A 21,717-nucleotide genomic window follows, 5' to 3' on the forward strand; every position below is an offset into this window, starting at 1 on the left:
TATTCTAAACACTACTCTCAAATGCATTTTGAAGCTAAATCCCCTTTCAAGTCTTTTAGGCTTTTCCTTATCATGCTCATTGTGTTAAAGAATCATAGAATATCAGGGTTGAAAGGGACCTCAGGAGGTCATCTAGTCCAACACCCTGCTCAAAACAGGACCAATCCCCAACTAAATCATCCCAGCCAGGGCTTTGTCAAGCCTGACCTTAAAAACTTCAAAGGAAGGAGATTCCACCTCCCTAGGTAACGCGTTCCAGTGCTTCACCACCCTCCTAGTGAAAAAGTTTTTCCTAATATCCAACCTAAACCTCCCCCACTGCAACTTGAGACCATTACTCCTCGTTCTGTCATCAGCTACCACTGAGAACAGTCTAGATCCATCCTCTTTGGAACCCCCTTTCAGGTAGTTGAAAGCAGCTATCAAATCCCCCCTCATTCTGCTCTTTAGGTTGAGGGGCTGTCTGTAAGCGAGATTGTTTTCCAGAATAGGTTGTAGATCGTTGATGATGCACTGGAGAGGTTTTAGCTGGGGGCTGTATGTGATGGCCAGTGTTGTTCTGTTGTTTTCCTTGTTGGGCCTGTCCTGTAGTGGGTGACTTCCGGGTACCCATTTCACTCTGTCCATCTGTTTCCTCCCTTCCCCAGGTGGGTATTGTAGTTTTAAGAATGCTTGATAAGGATCTTGTAGGTGTTTGTCAGACATCAGGAATGGTAACGTACAAAAGCCAGTAGGAGAACACTTCAGTCTTCCTGGACATTCAATAACAGATTTAAAAGTAGCCATCCTTCAGACAAAACACTTCAAAAACAGTCTTCAAAGAGAAACTGCAGAGCTACAATTCAATTGCAAACTTAACACCATCAGTTTGGGCTTGAACAGGGACTGGGAGTGGCTGGCTTACTACAAAAGTAATTTTCCCTCTCTTGGTATTGACACCTCCTCCTCAGTTATTGGCAGTGGGACCACATCTGCCCTGACCGAATTGATCTTGTTAACACTGGTTCTCTACTTGTAAGGTAACTCCCCTCTCTTCATGTGCCAGTATAATAATGCCTGCATCTGTAATTTTCACTCCATGCATTTGAAGAAGTGGTTTTTTTTTACCTATGAAAGCTTATGCCCAAATAAATTGGTTATTCTTTAAGGAGCCACCGGACTCCTCATTGTTTTCTTGAAATGTATCTGAGTTGTATGTCTCTGGCCAAGATTACTCTACTCCTTTCCTTAGTGCCCCTCTCCCGCAATGTCTATTCATGCTTATACAAAAGAGGCTGCTTTGGGGGTCATTGTGGGAGTTGGTGGTAATAGGCTGATCAATTGGTGGGGGAGAGGTGTCAAAGGACATTCCAGATTCTCTTCCCGCTTCCTAGCAGGAAGGGCACTTTCCTGGTGCAGGACCAAAAGTGACTTCCTCACCTCTGCTGAGCTTCTGTTATTCCTTCTGAAGCCCCCCTGATCCTTTTCCTCTGCCCCTTCCCCTCTTCAAGCCAGTTGAGATGGAGAGAAGGGGCAGCCCTTACAGCCCAGTTCCTCTACTTTTAACAGCAAGGGCTCCTGGAAGGCTCCTGAATTTCTGTGTCCCTGAGTGCTGGGAAGCTGTTGAGGAGAGAGCAGGAGGGGATGCCCATGTGACATCTGTGTGTGCTATAAGCACATCCTAGCAGGAGCCTCTCACATTCCGGAATACAATCCATGCCAGTGAAGGCTAGGTCACCACCTGTCCTGCAACCTGGGGTACCTCGCAATGCTTTGCTGCTGTACCTTCCACCTGGGCCTCTCACAAACAGCCAAACCGCATGCAGCTCACGTCCTGTGTGTCTGTGTATAGCTGCAGCCCTGTCCTGCAACTCTGATCACAGCAGCCTGTCAGGAAACATAAGCCACACTCTGGCTGCCAGCAGCCGTGGCTACTACTTGCAGGGTGACCACAACACACTTCCAGTCCCAAATTTTCCTCTCCTGGACAGTTCAGATATTTTGGGTCTGTTGCCTCTGTAAGGGAACGATATCGAACAGTTTTGCTATTTTAAATTGAGCTACCACAGAGCCCACTTTAACCACAACACTGGATTAGTTTTGATTAAAGACTACAACAAGTGTATTTACCTACAAAGAGAGGTTTTAAGTGAGTACAAGTAGAATGCATTAAAATTAGAAATGGTCACAAGAGGAATGAAGATTAAATGCTTTCCAGTGCTAAAATTTAACAAGCTAGACTTGGTTCAAGGTAAAATCCTTACCACATGTTCCCAACAACAGGGCTGACCAAACTTCAGGTCAGGATCCCTCCCGAAGTCAAGCAGTTTCCTTTGTCTTCTTAGGTGAAAAAGAGTGATGTCTCTCTCAGTTAATACTTTGAGGTGTTCTTGCCCCTCACTTTTATAGTCTAGTCACTCTTTGAAATGGATTCTTCTGAGAATTACCCCTCAAAGCAAAGTTTGTTCCAATAGTGAAGAAGGCAAAGTGTAGTCTGGGTGTGAAGGTGCCCCATGCTCTTTCTTCTCTCCTGTGTATGCTGAAATACAAATTTTCCTTGTCTCGCTCTTGCTGTCTCAAGGACCTGGTTTACTACGGTATATATGTTGAGGCACACACACAATCCCTTGTTTAAGATAGACCTGTTTAGGCAGGAGTAGTTAATCAAGACTATGTGGGTTTAAACATGTTCTATAAATGTTGTACGGGGAGAATTCATAACTTACATATAATGTTGCCATGTACATTTCATTGTGATATTATTGACCAATGAGTTATCAGTTTTTAAATGAAATCTCACAAGGCATACTTTGTGTAAAGATTATCACAACAGTATGTAGGGTGTGAATACAGGGTGCATTGGTCACAGAGCCCTAGATTTATTCTCCATTGCCCTGCACTTTGTGTAGAGATTTACACCTGTGCAAAATGGCCAGATCACATTGGTGGTCATTTACACCATTTTGAACTTACTTAGTACCAGAATGAATCACTATACAAAATGCAAGGCTTTGGAGAATCAACCCTTTTGTGTTCTGACTTTTTCTGCATTATTACATTCCTTTAAAAAAAAACCCGTTTTGCATGAAGCTTTACAACCACAGTCAAACCTCATACCCTAGTGCTGTGCTTTTCAAAGTTCAGGTCATAACCCAGTAGTGGGTCACAGAATGCAAGGCACTGGGTCACCTTGCTGAGCAGCCAGGGACCCATTCCAGGCCCCACCCCGCAGCCCTCACCCCTGCACCTCAACCCTCTGCCCCAGCCCTGAGTCCTCTCCCTCACCTCAAACCCCTCATCCCCAGCTCCGTTGGGTCGTGGGCATCAACAATTTTCTTCAACTGGGTCGCCAGAAAGAAAGTTTGAAAACCACTGCTGTAGAGGAAGAGCCCATTGCTGTCACACAGAAAAGCTGTTTTCAATTCCTAAGCCCAGCTCCTTGCTTCTTGGTCAGCCGGAACTAGGAACTAGTATAGTGTATTCAATTCCTGATATATGAAGTGCATCATATCATTTTGCAACAGGCCCTCCGAATAAATAGCTAATATTCAGATTGTGCTGATGGGATTGTTGGTGGGTTATTTATTATTATTGGGAAGGGTGGGTTTATTCTTTATATGGGCAGTCCATAAGGGTGTAGTCTCTGAATTTTTGTATAAACTGGTGGAAACCCACCAGAAGCATTTTCAGCTTGAGGAGATGTTGGCATAGGTGTAGCATGCAAACTCAAACTCGGTGATTCCCACCCCAGAGAATAGGCAACACAAGAAGTTGCTGGCTGACTGAAGATATAGAGTTCCTCAGAGTGCAGGCTAGCACAAAATAGGCAAAAGAGCCATTTGGAGGGTTGCAGAGAGCATCAAGAGACATATAGATAGCAGAGAAAAGAAGAAACTTTGGGTGGGAACGAGAGAAGGAAAGTAAGGCACCGGATAAAAGAAGGATGGGAGAGGAAATATAACCAAATCAGAGAAAAAGTAAATATCTCCTTCTTTTGTGCTGGCCTGCACTCTGAGGTAGGTGAGAAGGTTGAATGCAACACAAGTTTATGGGCAAAGGGCATTGCACTAGTGCTGGTGAGAGCTGAATTTGGCCCTCAGGTTAGTAAACTTTCATTTAAAGTACTCAAAGTCCCACATTTGCCTTGTTTTCTATATAGACACCTGGGGATCTAGCTGATCATATGTGTTGTCTTGTGAAAAGTATAGGTGAGACAGCAGTGAGGGTGTTCTGATACATCATGGAAAAGTAAGCAGTAGAGATGGTTTCATAGCTCTGATACTAATTGGACTGGGGACATGTTATCTGTGTTTATAGAATACAGACTCTTCCAACCCTCAGTGTAAGAGAATGAGCACAACTGACATTTAACAAGAAATAATTATTTCCTGTTTGTGAAAAATAACAGCATACACACTGTATTATAGTGTGTTATTTTCAGTAAACATGTGTCAGCAGTATGCTGAGTTGATAGATTGTAGCTATATCAGTCACAGCTGCCAGAAAATAAACTTGTCTGTTCTATGGGGTAGCACTGTATGTGAATGATTGATCTTGAAAAGTGTTATTAATAGTTAAATTATGGAACCTTTTAGCAGAGTGGCTGGAAATCAGCCAGAGATGCGGTGAAAACATGCTGCCTGCTGTAATTAAATCTCTTATATCTTCTAATTATCTGTGAAATTTATACCTCCTTTATCTCCCTTTCCCACCTCATTTAGAAGGAAGTGATGTCCATTGTTCGAGCCAGGTAGCCAAGAGAGTCACCTTTCTCTGTGATTCATAGCAGTTCTGCCAGTTTTGTTTTTAGTTCAGTGTAGAAACAGATGTTAGGGCATTAAGTACTGGTACTTTCCCTCCCTGTTTCCCCACTTAAAACATGCCTAACTGCTTCAGGCTATCCCCCCCCCCCCCGACATTTGTTGGGTGGGGGAAGATCTATGTACTATTTAGCTATATCATTATTATTTATTTGTACTGCTGTAGCCTTATGGGGCCCTACTCCTAGCCCAGGATCCCAATATGCTAGGTGTTGTACAAACACAGAACAAAAAGTTGGTTTCTTGAATCTATAATGCAAGTTTTCTAATCGTTTAATCATTCTCTACTAAAGAGTGCCTTCATCTAGAGAGCTAAATTCCTGATATCCATCACCAATTTCATGAAAGGGTCCAGTAGCAATGCAGTCTGAAATCTAGAGTTAGCACTGTTTCTTTTAATTAGACAATTCCTGGGTGAATATATAATTATACATATCTTATTCACATAGCTTTTAAACTGCGTTTTGGAAGAATTATTCAACACCATAAAAGAGCCTGATCCTCCTCCAGGTGGAGACAGTGGGAATAAACTTTAAGGGAACAGGCAAAGGTCCTAAAAATAAAGTTTTATGCTTTTTCATTTTTATTGTTTTTTACAGCTGTGTTTTCCCCATTTATCAGCCTTTTGGATCTGCTCTCGTCCAAGAGTTATTTGCGTTCTTGGCAGAACATCTGATCTAATGTATTTCATTTTCGACCGGTTCATTTTTAATCCAACTTGACTACTTTTCGCTTTCAGTTCTTTAAGCATTCTCTCAAGCTGGGCTGTATTTTCGGCTATCAGCACTATATCATCTGTGAACCTGAGATGGTTTAGCCGCTCGCCATTTATATTAATCCTGCCTTTCAAGTCTGCTTGTCAAAAAACCAGTTCAAGACAGGCTGTGAATAATTTTGATGAAACTGTATCTCCTTGTTTCACACCTTTCTCGATGGGGATTTGGAGGGGAATATCGAACAGCGATATGTCCGTGCTGCAGCCAGAGTTCGCTTCCTTTAGTAATGTGATATATTTTGTGCTGGTGCCCTGTTCTGAAAGAGCTTCAAGAACGGCGTTAGTCTCTGTGCTGTTGAACGCCTTCTTGTAGTCTACGAAGGCAATGCACAAAGGGAACTTCTGTTCCCTTGAACACTCTAGTAGTTGGTTTAGAGTGAAGATGTGGTCTATCGTGCTGTAATTCCTTCGAAAGCCGGTTGCTGTTCATCCAGGTTTTGCGACAGTCTATTTGTTATTATTTTAGTGAACAACTTATAGATATGTGAAAGCAGGCAGATCAGGTGATAGTTCTTTAGATTTTCTCCAATCACCTTTCTTATGCAGCAAGATGGTATTGGACTCTTTCCAACTGGACGGTATCTTCTGGATTTCCAGGTAGCGGCTGAACCTTTGGGCAAGAGCTTTCCAAAGTTCCTGACCTTCCGCCTTAAGCACTTCTGCTGTCAGACCGTCCTTGCCTGGAGCCTTCCCCTCTTTCATTTGATGGACTGCGTGATGGACTTCGCTGATGAGAACCGGGAGTATGTGTTCATCGGTTTGTTGAAGTGATAGCATTGGGACGTCTATATGGGATGCAAACAGCTGGGTATAGAAATCCCTGCTGATTGCCTCCATCTCTGTTCGATCGGTTACTGATTCTCCGTCCCTGTTCTTCAAAGCTGATAATGATGACCTGTACAACGCCAGTTCCCATTTGCATTTTTTGAGACTTTTACAATCTTCAGCAGCCTTTAGGAGCTTTTCGGTTCGAAATTTCTCGAAGTCTTCCTTCAGCGTTTATTTGGGCCAGGAAGTCAGCATGCACCATGATCAGAAAGGTGAACTGTTGCGCAGAAAAAAAAGCTGGATGGTGCGCATTCAATGACATCAAGGACATCCTGCAAGGAAAGATCAGCAAAACAACTTGTGCAAATCTTTTTAACTCGACTGTACTTCCAGCAACGTTATATGGCAGCGAAACATGTTCGCTGACAAAGATTGAAGAACATCAACGGTCTGTCACACAGAGGGCGATGGAACGAACATTTCTGGGCATTTCGCTCCACGATCACATCCTCAACGAAATAATTAGGCAGCAGTCTGGAGTGTGAGACATTGTTGAAAGCAGGCTCAGCAAAATGTGGTGGGCTGGACATGTGGCCCTACTCAGCGACAACAGATGGACCACAGCTATAGCCGAGTGGTGTCCGCAAGAACAGAAACAGCCATGCGGTCAGCCTCCAAAGAGGTGGGATGATTTCCTAACAAGGAGATATGGACAAGCATGGCGAAGGATGGCCAGAGCGAGAGAAGATTGGAAGATGTGTTGTGATTGGCTCAGTCCCAACTAATGAAGGACCGACAGTCTATGCAGTTTCCCCCATATATAATATATATATTTAAAATCACATTCTGCTTCCCCAGGGAGTGGAATTTTAGTGATGGTTCTTTTATTAAAATGTGTTTTTATAAATAACAAAGAAACCTACTAATCATTAAGATTTAGCACAGACTTAACTAGACTCTATCCCTTGACCGTTATCTTCTATTGCTTCCTCCTTTCAATCTAAAGTCATATTTCTGCAGACATTCTTGCATATTCTATTTTGCAATCAGTGTCTTAGAGCAGATGACAGCAGAGTTTGGGAGAAATGGGAAATAATTTCAGGCAGAAGATGATTAAGAGAATGGGGCTCTAATTCCTGTTGAATTTCAGTAGGAATTCTTTCCAGAGGAGCCAGTGATATTGGTTGTAGTTAGGGGTGATGATGATTGATTATTATTATTTATAGTGTCCAAAGGCTCCATTGCCCCGGGCACTGTACAAACACAAAAAAGAGAATTCCTGCTCTAAAGGATTTATGGTCTAAAAGGGTGTGATCCTTTTGAGAATGATTCCTGTGGTGGCTCTAAATTTTGAACAGTTGAAGTTCAGACTTCACTATGTTGTGCAATTAAAAAGTTACATCAAAAGGGACCTCTGATCAGTTTTCTGCTGTCTTACCGTAAGCCTTGACTTTCTGCTTTTATATCTTCTAGACCAGGAATTTGACTGTGGATGGGAATTTTGGAATGTGGTCTCAGTGGAAACCCTGCACCCACACTGATGGTACTAGTGTTGGCTCCTGCCTCTGCAGAACTCGCTTGTGTGACAGTCCAGCTCCTCAGTGTGGAGGCTGGCAGTGCGAAGGACCAAGTATGGAAATTGCCAACTGCTCCAGGTACGTCAGACAATCGCAAGACCCAAAGAGATCCTATAGGATATCTTTTTTAAAGTATTAAAAGTAAAACACATTTTAAGTAATATTTCTTTTAAACCTTGTCCACAGCCTTCCTATTGCTTCTTGAATATGAAACTGCTTATGATGATAGCCACAGCACCATGGGACATAAGTAGCCTCTCAGACTTTGCTGGGAGAGAGAACTGGCCAAGTGGGAAAAATTAACTTCAAGTTTTATGAAACTAATTAAGTTGACCACAATTAATATTAACAACAGAAATGTAGGGGGAAAAAAATCAATGCATTTGGTGACACCCACAATTTAAAGCCCCAGAGTTTAGTAATTTATTGGGGCCCAGAGATACTTTGGCAGGACCGGTAAGCTTTTTTTAAACATTAGTTCTGGCCCAGTGATCAGAAAGAACACATTTTGAGCGCCAAGTCCCGGGAGTCACAACCCTTTAGCACCACCTCCGTTGGACCAGCTCTCAGGGTTTGTGAATACGTGCACTAGGGATGGGGAGCAAAAGGAGGGTGCTTGTCTCTCTGCACTGGAGAGGAGGCAGGTCCACAGTAGCCTGTGCTGATAGCATAATATCCTGGTCTGTGGCCAACCAAGTCTGGTCTTGCACCCACTTTTCCATCCCACACCACGCACCTGACCCCATACACAGAATACTAGAGCAGATCATTTTTCAGTCTAAGCTTAGAAACAAAGTGTTTGTTCTCAACAGTCTTGGCCAAGTTAGAGGGTGTAGGATTAGCAGACTTGTGCTGACAACTGGTGATAGTGAAGGAAGTGGGTCTAATTTGATCTGGAGCTCATGTTTCAAACTTTTTTTACACCTAACTCCCAAGTTAAAACTTGTTCGGTGGTCTGTTCTGTTCATTTCCAGCAGTTCCTTCTTTTATTACTTCCTCTAGTCCATTACTTATGCTACGCCAGTAGCAAATACTTTAACTTCCGAATCACCTCATGATATTTTTGCATGAATCACAACAGATGTTATCCTGCATGTAACGGTAGACAAAATGATTCCAGCTGATACAAGATGCAATAATGAATGAGTGTGAATAGTTAAGAAAAATCAATACGGTGCTTACAGTTGTCTGTAGAGTAGAGAATTGTGAGAAGGAGAGAGGATAAGGATACTGTATGAAGCTAAACAGTTGAACAAGAGTTATTAGGTATCTGTTGTTGGAGGGCCAGAATTTTAAAGGTATTTATTTAGAGGTGTTTAGGCCTTGCTGCACTCACTTCTGCAATGTCTCACTGATTGAGAAGCCTAAATCTCATTTTTAAAAGGGATTTAGGCACTTAGATAGTCGATGGGATTTGGACTTCTCAATGCCTAAATCCTTTCTAAAATGTGACTTAGGCTCCTAAATCAAATGGGCATTGCAGCAACTGAGTGCAGCAATGCCTAAACACCTTTAAAAATCTGGGCCTGAAGGCTTAGATGGGAATAGAGAAATACTCGGAGGCTCACCAGAGATATTATCATAGTCACTCCTGCTAACATTACATCATCTCATTTGCATAACCACTCATACTAATAATTGATTTTCAGAGGTACTGTACTGGGCACCCAAAGCTCCCATTGATTTTAATACATCTGAAAATCATGCCATTCATACTAATCCTTACAGTAATCAACCCTGTTTTTCTGTCCAAAGTCAGTAGTTGTTAATTATGATATTTTTCAGGCAGTCATTTTCTGTAGTGTCAAAATTCTGGGTCCATTAAAACAAGGGAAGATTCATGCAGTGCTCAAATAGCAATAAACCATTAGTAAAAGTTAAAACTGCACTTTTTTGGCCAACTATTGAAATGATCTGACAAGTTCAACATTTTTATCCTGTTGTATTATTGAACCAGTTGAGCTTTTTAATTTTTGAATCATTTCCCAAGACAGTAAGAGTAAGACAATTTGTATTATATTAACCTTCGTATTCTTTTTAAATGTTTATAATGAAATCTCAAGAGCATAACATTGTTGAGTTTGATTTTTGTTGAATTTCTTATCTGTACAGCAATTTTCAGGTGTGAAAAAACCCAGTGGCATACTATAATGCATTGATTTCTTTAGGGTTTAAAATTCCTTTCCAGACATTTGTCATGATACTGTTCATATTGAAGTCAATAGGAGTTAGCCACTGACTTTAATGGGAACATGACTGTGCCTTCTAGGGGTTTACAAGTATTAGAAATCCGTATTGATTCTGTTAGCTATATCGGCACCTTTTGGTACTCTTACCCATAAGGTATTGTTATCTTCTTTGAGGATTTTGTAGAATTGTGAGCTCATGTAATTGTCTCTTCTTGAAATCTTACTTCTTCTGGAACTTGATTTTTTTTCTTTTTGTTGTTTTAAATTATCTTTTTCTTTTTTTTTTTAAACAGAAAAGGAAGGGCATGAACTTGAAGTTTTAAATCTTCCTTAAAAGACATGCTATAAATAATGTGGACTCTCTAACTGAGCAGTTCTCAAACTTCATTGCACCGCAACCCCCTTCTGACAATGAAAATTACTACATGACCCCAGGAAAGGGGACTGAAGCCTGAGCCTGCCCCAGCCCCACCACCTGAGCCACATTTCCTCGGGCAGGTCGGGTGGAAGTAAAGCCAAAGATCAAGGGCTTCAGCCCCAGATGCAATGCCTGTAAACTGAGTCCCGTCGCCCAGGGCTGAAACCCCTGGGCTTTGGCCCTGGGCGGTGGGGCTCCGCCTTTGGCTTCAGCCCCTGGCCCCAGCAAGTCTAAGGTTAACCCTGGAAACCCCATTAAAATAGGGCTGCTGCCCACTTTGGGGTCCAGACCCACAGCTTGAGAACTGCTGCTTTAACCTACTTGAGCAATATGTAATTCAAAATTATCTCCAAAAAGTTAATGTGGGCATTTAAATATTAAATGTATCCAGAATAAATTAACTGAGGAAAATTGGATTCCACTTTCTGTTGTTTGTGTTTTGGATTCTGAAATAATGTAGGAGAATGTCAGATTGCCCATAGGACTTTGTGTGTTTTATATTTGTTTGGTCATTGGGCCCATTCTAGCAGCAACATATCATATAGACCAGGTAGAAACAATGGGAAAAACAAGTATCAGAGGAACTTCTTTTTTCCACCAAGTGTTCTTCTGGAAGTTTAACTCCATACAGAATTAACTATCTCTGCGGATATTAATGGGCCAGATTCTGTTCTCAGTTACACCCATGTAGCTGCTCACTGTATATTATAACAGATGACAGAGCCAAGGCTTATTATTCTACTAGAAATGGGGGCTGGACTCCATGGACTTCCTGGTCACCCTGCAGTACCACCTGTGGAATTGGTTTTCAAGTCCGCCAGCGTTCATGCAGCAATCCAACTCCTCGGCATGGAGGCCGCGTGTGTGTGGGACAGAACCGTGAGGAGAGGTGAGTTACCTTTTCTCCACTGCCTGTTTTAATTTTTTCCATTCAGGTTCATTTTCATGTTACATTTTTCTCTTTTACCTGCTTTCTCTTCCTTTTTTAAAAAAAATTCCAGTACAATCTCTTACTACAATTACTATTAACAAGGACATGGACTTCAGCAGTGCATTCAGTTTTCACTTAGCTGAGTCCTTCCCGAACCGACTGAGCTCCCAGCAGTACTACTCAGCTGATTGTGTTGAGGCACTCCTCTCTACTATCCCTTCAGACTCTGAAAATTGATTGTAATGTGTTTGAATTGCAAGTTGACCAGACTCAAAATCTGCAGTAAAGTGTTGTTAGATCACAGCACTGCATTACTGGTGGACTAAGTTCAATTTTTATATCTTAAATAAAATTAAGCATCAATACAGCAAATGGGAAAGTTTTAATGGTTTGTTTGTATCTAATAAATATACACCATACTGGAATCAAATATGTTCTTTAGTAAGTAAAACTGAAATTGTTTGTGTGTATAGGTTTCAGAGTAACAGCCGTGTTAGTCTGTATTCGCAAAAAGAAAAGGAGTACTTGTGGCACCTTAGAGACTAACCAATTTATTTGAGCATCCGATGAAGTGAGCTGTAGCTCACGAAAGCTTATGCTCAAATAAATTGGTTAGTCTCTAAGGTGCCACAAGTACTCTTTTTCTTTTTGTGTGTATATTAACCTCTAAACTGGTTTCAGAGTAGCAGCCATGTTAGTCTGTATTCGCAAAAAGAAAAGGAGTACTTGTGGCACCTTAGAGACTAACCAATTTATTTGAGCATAAGCTTTCATGAGCTACAGCTCACTTCATCGGATGCATTCAGTGGAAAATACAGTGAGGAGATTTATATACACACAGAACATGAAAAAATGGATGTTTATCATGCACACTGTAAGGAGAGTGATCACTTAAGATGAGCTATTACCAGCAGGAGAGTGGGGGGGCGGGGGGGAGAAAACACTTTGTAGTGATAATCAAGGTGAGCCATTTCCAGCAGTTAACAAGAACGTCTGAGGAACAGTGGGGGGGGGGGGGAATAAACAAGGGGAAATAGTTTTACTTTGAGTAATGACTCAACCACTCCCATTCTCTATTCAAGCCTAAGTTAATTGTATCCAATTTGCAAATGAATTCTAATTCAGCAGTCTCTCGTTGGAGTCTGTTTTTGAAGTCTTTTTGTTGAAGAATTGCCACTTTTGGGTCAGAAATCGAGTGACCAGAGAGATTGAAGTGTTCTCCGACTGGTTTATGAATGTTATAATTCTTGACATCTGATTTGTGTCCATTTATTCTTTTACGTAGAGACTGTCCAGTTTGCCCAATGTACATGGCAGAGGGGCATTGCTGGCACATGATGGCATATATCACATTGGTAGATGTGCAGGTGAACGAGCCTGTGATAGTGTGGCTGATGTGATTAGGCCCTATGATGGTGTCCCCTGAATAGATATGTGGACACAGTTGGCAACAGGCTTTGTTGCAAGGATAGGTTCCTGGGTTAAACACTTCAAGTCAGCTTTTAACTTGGTCTTTTATTTCACAGTTCGTTGCTTCCCCCAGTACTAGATGTTTTGTTATACTACCTCAAAATGTAGTTTGGTCTTTTGATTCCATCACTCACACGTCTAAGAGACTCCAATTTATTATTGCCTTCCATGAATCCCAACAAAGAAATGAAACATTCATTTTGTATATATATTTAGACAGACTACTGCATTGACATGTATTATCTTGTTTCCAGGGGCATCCTGTCAACTTCAGAAGAAATAGCAAGCTGTGATACAATCATGTAATAGTGTTTAAAATTCTGAGTACATGAGCCATCAGTTCCAAAAACTGTATAAGGATCTATTTTTTCTTGGATGCACACTTAAAATTTGCATTAGTGTTCTTGTAAGGTACACTCACAGAAGCAAGGGAAAACTGAATTTTTTTCACTGAATCTGCATCTTTCCAGTGATGAAGATAATGAGAAAAATTAGATTAGCAAGTAATTCCAGTGGGCCAATGTTGCACACCACACTGCTTTTTTCATAGAAATTCTAGGAATCTGCCCATGTAACACAAAATTAAGAGGGCGAGTGTCCTAGAAAATGTGCACACTTCTGGCTAATTCAGAGCAATGCATATCTACCATTCTTTGGTCAAAAGGCCAAGATTTTTATATGCTGTAATATACTCTCGGCAGATAGGTTATCCAAATAAAAAGCTGCCCCCAGCAAATATGGAACTTTAACTAAAATCTCATAGCTCTCTCCCAGTCTGAATACCAGTTATCAGTTTTGTTGAGATGCCTGGTCAGTACAGCGCAAAAGAAAATCTGAGTGAGTTTATATTAAAAAGGAGTTGAGATTTGAGTAAAATCCACAGGGTGAGTTTTGGTTAAGTATTGTGTCATTTTTTGTATTCTAATTGTCACATGGATTAAAGGATAAATAGAGATTTTAAAGAAAAAATAGTAATAGGTATATATCATGGGGGCTCGGCATGTCCGGCATGGGCCGCCCTCATTTACGCAGCTCAGGGTTGATACACCTCATCACAGAGTCATCGAGAATCTCTGCTCAGTCAAGCTATCACAATCAGGAACTCTGGACCCATGGGCAGGGCAGAGAAAACAATCAGTCTATGGCCTCTGGGACTCCTGGCTGGGACAATCAATAGCAGTTTGGGGGCCCTAATCCCCTGGGCGGGGCAGAGTAAACAAATAGTCTGTAATCCCTGGGGTGTGACAGCAAACAGTCTATATCAAGAGTCCCTGGTAGTCACATATAGTGGCAAGTGCAGGGCAGTGGTAGGGGAACCCAGACCCACCCTACTGCACCGGGTTCTGACCCAGGGCCCTATGAAGCTGGTAAACTCCCTATTAAGGATAGAGGCATCAGCTCATAACATATTCCCTAGTAGATGACGTGCCTCCCTAAAGGGGAGGACAAGTCACCTCCCCACGTGTCTCCTCCCCCCTCGCTCTCCATATCCCCTCCCCACCCCACATTACCCGCGTGGGGGTGAGGGGCTCTATCCTCCCGCCGCACCAACTTGTGCCCCTCCCCTCGCAGCATGTTCAGCTGCTCTCCCTGGAAACCAGGCCCGGGTGGGCAGTGGGATGGAGCCACTCCTGGTTGCTAATCTGTGCAGCGTAGCCAGCTACCTCAGAGAGAGCCTGGCTGGGGAGGGGAGGCAATGGCAGCCCACTCCCTGCGCAGGCTTGGCTTCCAGGGACAGTGGCCGAGCATGCTGTGGGGAGGAGGCGCCAGCTCGCTTGGCTGCTGTCCCTGGAAGCCAAGCCCTGAACGGGGGGTAGCCCACTGCTGCCGCCGCCAGTTGCTCTTCGAGGCAGCTGCTGCGCTGTACCGGGCAGCGTCCCAGCATGGCTGGAAGAGGTTCTAGCCCCGCCCCTTCCATTCCCCACCTGGGAAGGCTGCTGGAGGCGGGGGGGAGGCACTTGACCCTGCATGCACCCTCAACACATCGCCTCTTCCTACCATAAAGCCCATCTTGGGCATCTCCTCGGCTGGCAGTGGCTTGGCGTTCCCATCAGTTTCTCCAGTTGGCTGTTCCTCCACAGCGTTGTCCAGGTCCATGGCCTCAGTAGTCTGAAGATTCGATGGTTCGTCTGCAGGAGCTTGCAGCACACGTCCTTTCTCCTCCTCAGCCAGTTGCTACTGAGCTGAGTTGACTCCTTTTATCTGTCCCTTCCACCTGGAGCACACCCAGCGAGGGAGAGGGGGCATGGTCTCCTGAGCCCACAATGATTGGTCAGCCCCACTGGCCCAGTGAGTGGTCAATAAACCCTGTCACAGTATAGAAAATAAGAAATTATTTCAGTGAATCAGAAATTAAATGCTCACTATTGAGATAGTGGATAGAAAAGCACATTGTAAAAAGGGCAATGATATATGGAATACTTCAGAAAATAAATAATATTAAATTGCAAGGTCCAGATAGCGGTATTGAAGTGCTCTGAAGGTTCAAAAGATTGAAGTAGTTGAGTTACTTTAAAAAAAAGTAAAAACAACAAGGAGTCCTTGTGGCACCCTAGAGACTAACAAATTTATTTGGACATAAGCTTTCATGGGCTTATGCTCAAATAAATTTCTTAGTCTCTAAGGTACCGCAAGGACTCCTTGTTGTTTTTGCTGATACAGATTAACACGGCTACCACTCTGAAACCTTAAAAAAAAGTATAACAAAATCATTTGTAGAGCTACTTTTCCAGATGACTGAAGTACAACCTCACTTCATTCCCCAGGACCACCTTGGTACCAGGAAAAGTAATTGAGGAAATCATTTTAGAGCTATAATGCATCTTAAAGAGCAAAGTATACTAAGGACAAACCAGTGTTAGGTTTTGTAAAAATAAAACTGCTTTCCTTGTATCTTAGAATTTGTTGAGCTGGCAAAAGAGTGAATACAGGAGAACCAGTGGATATAATGGGCTGGATTTACCACTGCTTAACTCCAGTACCAACTGAGTTACACCTGCATAAAACTGGAATAATGCATTGTTAAATTAGGCCCAGATGTTTAGGAGTGCTGAGCCAATAATTCACAACTAACAATTTACAAAGAAAGAGTAACTTTTTTTCCGGCTTCCAGAACAACAGCAAGGAGACTGTGATTTATTAGGTAAATTGGAAAAGAAGGGGATCAGTATGAAAATTGAAAGGTGGATAAGGAACTGGTTAAAGGGGAGACTGCAACGGGTCATACTGAAAGGTGAACTGTCAGGCTGGAAGGAGGTTACTAGTGGAGTTCCTGAGGGATCGGTTTTGGGACCAATCTTATTTAATCTTCTTATTTCTGACCTTGGCACAAAAAATGGGAATGGGCTAATAAAGTTTGCGGATGACATGAAGCTGGGAGGTATTGCCAATACAGAGAGGGACTGGGATATCATACAGGAAGATCTGGATGACCTTGTAAACTGGAGTAATACTAAAGGATGAAATTTAATAATGAAAAGTGCAAGGTCATGCATTTAGGGATTAATAACAAGAATTTTTGTTATAAACTGGGGACACATCAGTTGGAAGTAACAGAGGAGGAGAAGGACCTCGGAGTATTGGTTGATCACAGGATGACTATGAGCCGCCAATGTGATATCGCCGTCAAAAAAGCTAATGCAGTCTTGGGATGCATCAGGCAAGGTATTTCCAGTAGAGATAAGGAGGTGTTAGTACCGTTATACAAGGCAATGGTGAGACCTCATCTGGAATATTGTGTGCAGTTCTGGTCTCCCATGTTTAAGAAGGATGAATTCAAACTGGTACAGAGAAGGTCTACTAGGATGATCCGAGGAATGGAAAACCTGTCTTATGAAAGGAGACTCAAAGAGCTTGGCTTGTTTAGTCTAACCAAAAGAAGGCTGAGGGGAGATATGATTGCTCTCTATAAATATATCAGAGGGATAAATATCAGGGAGGGAGAGGAATTATTTAAGCTCTGTACCAGTGTGGACACACGAACAAATGGATAGAAACTGGCCATCAGAAAGTTTAGACTTGAAATTAGATGAAGGTTTCTAACCATCAGAGGAGTGAAGTTCTGGAACAGCCTTCCAAGGGGAGCAGTGGAGTTAAGAGACATATCTGGCTTCAAGACTAAGCTTGATAAGTTTATGGAGGGGATGGTATGATGGGATAGCCTAATTTTGGCAATTAATTGAGCTTTCACTATTAGCGGTAAGTATGCCGAGTCACCTCTGATGGGACTCTAGAGAGGGGGATCTGAGTTACTACAGAGAGTTCTTTCCTGGGTGTCTGGCTGGTGAGTCTTGACCACATGCTCAGGGTTTAGCTGATTGCCATATTTGGGGTCGGGAAGGAATTTTCCTCCAAGACAGATTGGCAGAGGCCCTGGGGGTTTTTCGCCTTCCTCTGCAGCTTGGGGCATGGGTCACTTGCTGGAGGATTCTCTGCACCTTGAAGTCTTTAAACCACGAGTTGAGGATTTCAGTAGCTCAGCCATAAATCAAGGGATTGTTACAGGAGTGGGTGGGTGAGATTCTGTGGCCTGCATTGTGCAGGAGGTCAGACTAGATGATCATAATGGTCCCTTTTGACCTTAAAGTCTATGAGTCTATGAGGTTTACTCACTGAAATTATTTAACAATTTTTCTATGCATTTTTAACTATATTACTTCACTATGACCAGTTGCATGTCTGAATTCAATATTCGAGATGTGTTAACTAGTTGCAGTTCATCAGATAATTCACACAGTATTGTTTATATATCCTGACTGTGCAAATACACACTCACTTCAGCTTCAAACACTTATGCATGTAAATACAAAACTCAGTTTCCACAAGTATTTGCAAACTATTTTGAAGCAGGTTTTCTATGAACATTTGTTCCCATAAAATTCCATTGTGTGGAAAATTCCATAAAAAGTAAATACAAAAGAGGCATGAGTATGGCTGATGCTAAGTTAGTTACAAATCTGAGTGAATATTCATTTTAAAAAAATATTCATCCTGCTCAAGTATATAGGGCCAGATTTTCCCCTCAGTTACACCCATGAAACCTCACAAACTCCCTGATCTGCAGAGATTTACACACGTTGTGCATAATAACTTCATGCATGTGTGTAATCCCTTTCAAATCAATGGGACTATTTACTAGTTTAAAGTTAAGCACAGGGGTCTTTGCATGACCCAGGGCTCAAGCGGAAGAATGAAAAAATGATTAAAAGTTAGGAACTCAGGCCTGGTCTACACAACATACCTCTATTAGTATAACTACATCGCTCAGGGATGTGAAAAATCCACACCCCTGAGCGATGTAGTTATACTGATCTAGCCCCCTGCCCCTGTGTAAACGGTTCTATGTCGACAGGAGAGCTTCTCCCCTCAACATAGCTATCACCTCTTGGGCAGGTGGATTTAAATACACTGATGGGAGAAGCTCTCCCGTCACCATAGGAGCATCTTCATGTTCAGCATTACAGTGGTACATGAAGATTAGCCCTAAGAATAGGATTACATAGCCTATCTCAGTGTATAGAGAAGTTAATAGTACAGATGCTGTTCAGTTTATTTAGAAACAATTTAGAAACAATATGGAGAAGGAGTGAGAGTAGTAGAGTGGCAACATTTGCTGACATATTATTTCTAGTCAAAACTCAAGAGTGAAGCATCCTGATGACTTTCTGAAGGACTTCAGAAATGGCTTCATTTTTCTCTGTGTGGGTTATTTCTTTGAAGATAGCGGAAACTCTTCAAGTTTCAATGTATGGTGGTTCCTCTTCCTTCCTCCATTGTGTGTAAGGGTTTCTCCCCTTCCGTCCTGTGTTAGAAGATGGAGGATCAACACATTAAACCTACAGATTTTTCTCTCTGCATTTCCACTATCTCCCCTTGTTCCCGCCACCCCCTTGACAGCCCAGCTCTTACAGGAGCCAAGTTCGCAAGGTATCTCTGATCACTATTTTCCACAGAAAATTAGGGATGGTGGAGGGGAGGCTTCACCGTAGTGAGGAAGCCAGTCGGGTTACTTCAGTAATTTGTTTCTGTTTTCTATGAAAGTTTGAGGAAGAGAATCTGACTTCCCTTCCCCTCCCTGCTCACACCTATGGATCTGAATCACTATGGAGGGGTTTGGAGAGATAGGGATGAGTATGCTGCAGTCAGCTCACCCCACATCGTGCCTAGATCCATCGGTTTCAGCTCCCCTCTGCTCAGGGAAAACAGTGGTGAGCGTGGGGTTAAAAACTTGATAATCAAACAGCCTGTACACAAGTGCAAGGTAATAAACATTAGAAAGGAATCATGTAATTTACAAGTATACACTAGATTCTGGATTATTAAGCTGTCAGGACAAATATCTAAGCATCGCCATGGACATGTCAACAGAAACATCTGATCAGTCTTGGTAAAAAATGAAGGAATAAGTGCATGGCGAATAAGGGGTTTGGTTCCATTAAGAAAAGATAGAGAATAATATGGATGTTGTTGTCAATGATATTTTTACTAAATGCATTTAGTGTCAATGACTTCCTTTCAAAAATGACATACTAGGTATAGAACAAGTCAAGATAAGGGCAATGAAAATAACTGGAAGTGCAGGAGTTGCTTATGTAGGGGAAGAGGTTTGAAAAAGTCAGGGAAGGAGCATTGAAGAAGAACTGTAAGAGTAAATATTGTTGCCTCTTTTGGCTCAAGCAGTTAGCCAATGTTTGGGGCCTTGAGCGTTGTTTCCTGTAGGAGAAGTTGATGATACAGATCAGATATTTCTTCAGGTCAGTCCTGTTTATTTACAAAGAATGTACAAAGTCCTGTTTCTCTGAACACAGTAGGATCAAACAGGAGGCAGTTCCCTTACTCACAGTACTAGGCCTGTCCTTCCAGACATTACTCTGTCCAGAAAGTTCTTTCATGTGATGTTCTCTCAGGGCTAGCCTATCAGTGCTTCTCTGGCTCTGTCTTGGCTTTTCTAGTCCTGTGTACTGCTGACACATACACACTCACAAGGCTCCTGAGTTTGTAGTCAGCCCCAGGGAAAACCCCTTTGCCCACTGTAGCTCAGCTTCTGATTAGTCATGCATGTGGCCTAGTCCCTGGGGATAGTGTTTTCTGTTGTTTCAGCTATCTTATTTCCTAAAGGAGTTTTAAGAACCTATTGAATTTAACCTTAATGCAGGGGGGCTAGCACACACATGAGCCTCAGTGAGGTTGCACTTGAGTGAAGACGAAAGAAATGCCTGCTGATAGTAGGGTTGCCAGACGTCCGGTTTTCAACTGGAATGCCCAATCGGAAAGGGACCCTGGCAGCTCCCGTCAGCATCACTGACTGGGCCGTTAAAAGTCCAGTTGGCAACGCAGCAGGGCTAAGGCAGGCTGCCCAGCTGCTGTGGCTGCGCCCAGCTCCCGGAAGCAGCATCATGTCCCCCCTCTGACTCCTACACACAGGGGCAGCCAGGGGGCTCAGAGTACTGCTCCCTCCCCAAACGCCATCTCCACAGCTCCCATTGGCTAGGAACTGTGGCCAATGAGCGCTGCGGGAGTGGCACCTGTGGATGGAGCAGCACACAGAGCCACCTGGCTGCGCCTCCGTGTAGGAGCTGGAGAGGGAACATGCTGCTGCTTCTGGGAGCTGTTTCAGGTAAACGCCGCCCAGAGCCTGCACCCCCAACCGCTGCCATGCCGCAACCCCCTGCTGCAGCCTACTCCTGCCTTCTGAACCCCTCGGTCCCAGCCCGGAGCCCCCTCCTGCACCCCAAAACCCTCATCACCAGCCCCACCCCAGAGCCTGCACCCCCAGCTGGAACCCTCACCCCCACCCGCATCCCAACTCACTGCCTCAGCCCGGAGCCCCCTCCCGCACCCTGAACTCCTAATTTCTGGCTCTACCCTGGAGCCCGTACCCCAGCCAAAGCCCACACCCCTCCCGTACCCCAAGCCCCTGAGCCAGGCCAGTGCAAATAAGCAAGTGAGGGAAGGTGGGGAGAGTGAGCAACAGAGGGAGGGGGGATGGAGTGAGTGGGATCGGGGCCTTGGAGGAGGGGCGGGACAACGGTGTTCGGTTTTGTGCGAATAGTTTGCAACTCTAGCTGATAGCCACCAACACCCTCCAGCATAACAATATGACTCATGTATACACTATGATGAATGGTATAGAGGAGTCTAATTGGTGGTTATTATTCATACTCTATTGTAATAGAGTACAAAAACAAAGGGGAAACACAAATAACATTACAACACATTTTAAATTAATTAAGAGTGCACTTTTAACCAACTGCTATATAATTAACCTGTGGTACTCGTTGCTGCACAATATTATTGAGGTAAATAACATTTTAAATTTTTTAAAACATGACAGCTTTATAGGAATAAGAATAGCAGTTGCAGTTAAACTAATTTAGGTAATTATTTAAAGGGCTGCCAATCCTTATGCTCCAGGGCATAAATTTATCTTCTGCTGTGGTCAGCAAGAAATTTCCCTCTGTGGGATAGGATTGAATATATAAGTGGATTATTGGAGGGTTTTTTGTTTTTTTTTTACTTTCCTTTGAACCATCAGATATAGGCTGCTTCTGGAAAGAGGATCCGGGAGTAGATTCATCTATGTTTTTTTTTCTCCCAGAACAGCAATTCCTACATGTGAATAATTGAACTTGAACTTGTCAGAAAAGGAGAGGGGGAATCATTGCACTAGCCTAGCCTTTGTGTGTATGTGTATGTGTGCCATTCTCCCTTCTGCCCTCGTCACTGCTGTAGACAGTCTGTGCTGAGGGCAGCAGTTACACAGATCTTAGTTTCTTACATTGCTTGTTTTGC

The 21,717-nt window shown here is 43.0% G+C and overlaps 1 protein-coding gene across 2 annotated transcripts in view; it reads left to right on the forward strand.

The window, feature by feature from the left end:
• The window catches only part of SEMA5A (semaphorin 5A), a 616,581-nt gene that overhangs the window by 462,486 nt on the left and 132,378 nt on the right, over positions 1-21,717 (forward strand). For both annotated transcript variants that reach the window (XM_007057800.4, XM_043540272.1), the window contains exons 13-14: positions 7,816-7,997; positions 11,272-11,415. In XM_007057800.4, coding sequence (XP_007057862.2) covers positions 7,816-7,997; positions 11,272-11,415 — 326 coding nt within the window. The remainder of the gene's footprint in view (positions 1-7,815; positions 7,998-11,271; positions 11,416-21,717) is intronic.

The sequence above is a fragment of the Chelonia mydas genome, chromosome 2 (assembly GCF_015237465.2).
Source record: "Chelonia mydas isolate rCheMyd1 chromosome 2, rCheMyd1.pri.v2, whole genome shotgun sequence".
Classification (NCBI taxonomy): Eukaryota; Metazoa; Chordata; order Testudines; family Cheloniidae; genus Chelonia; species Chelonia mydas.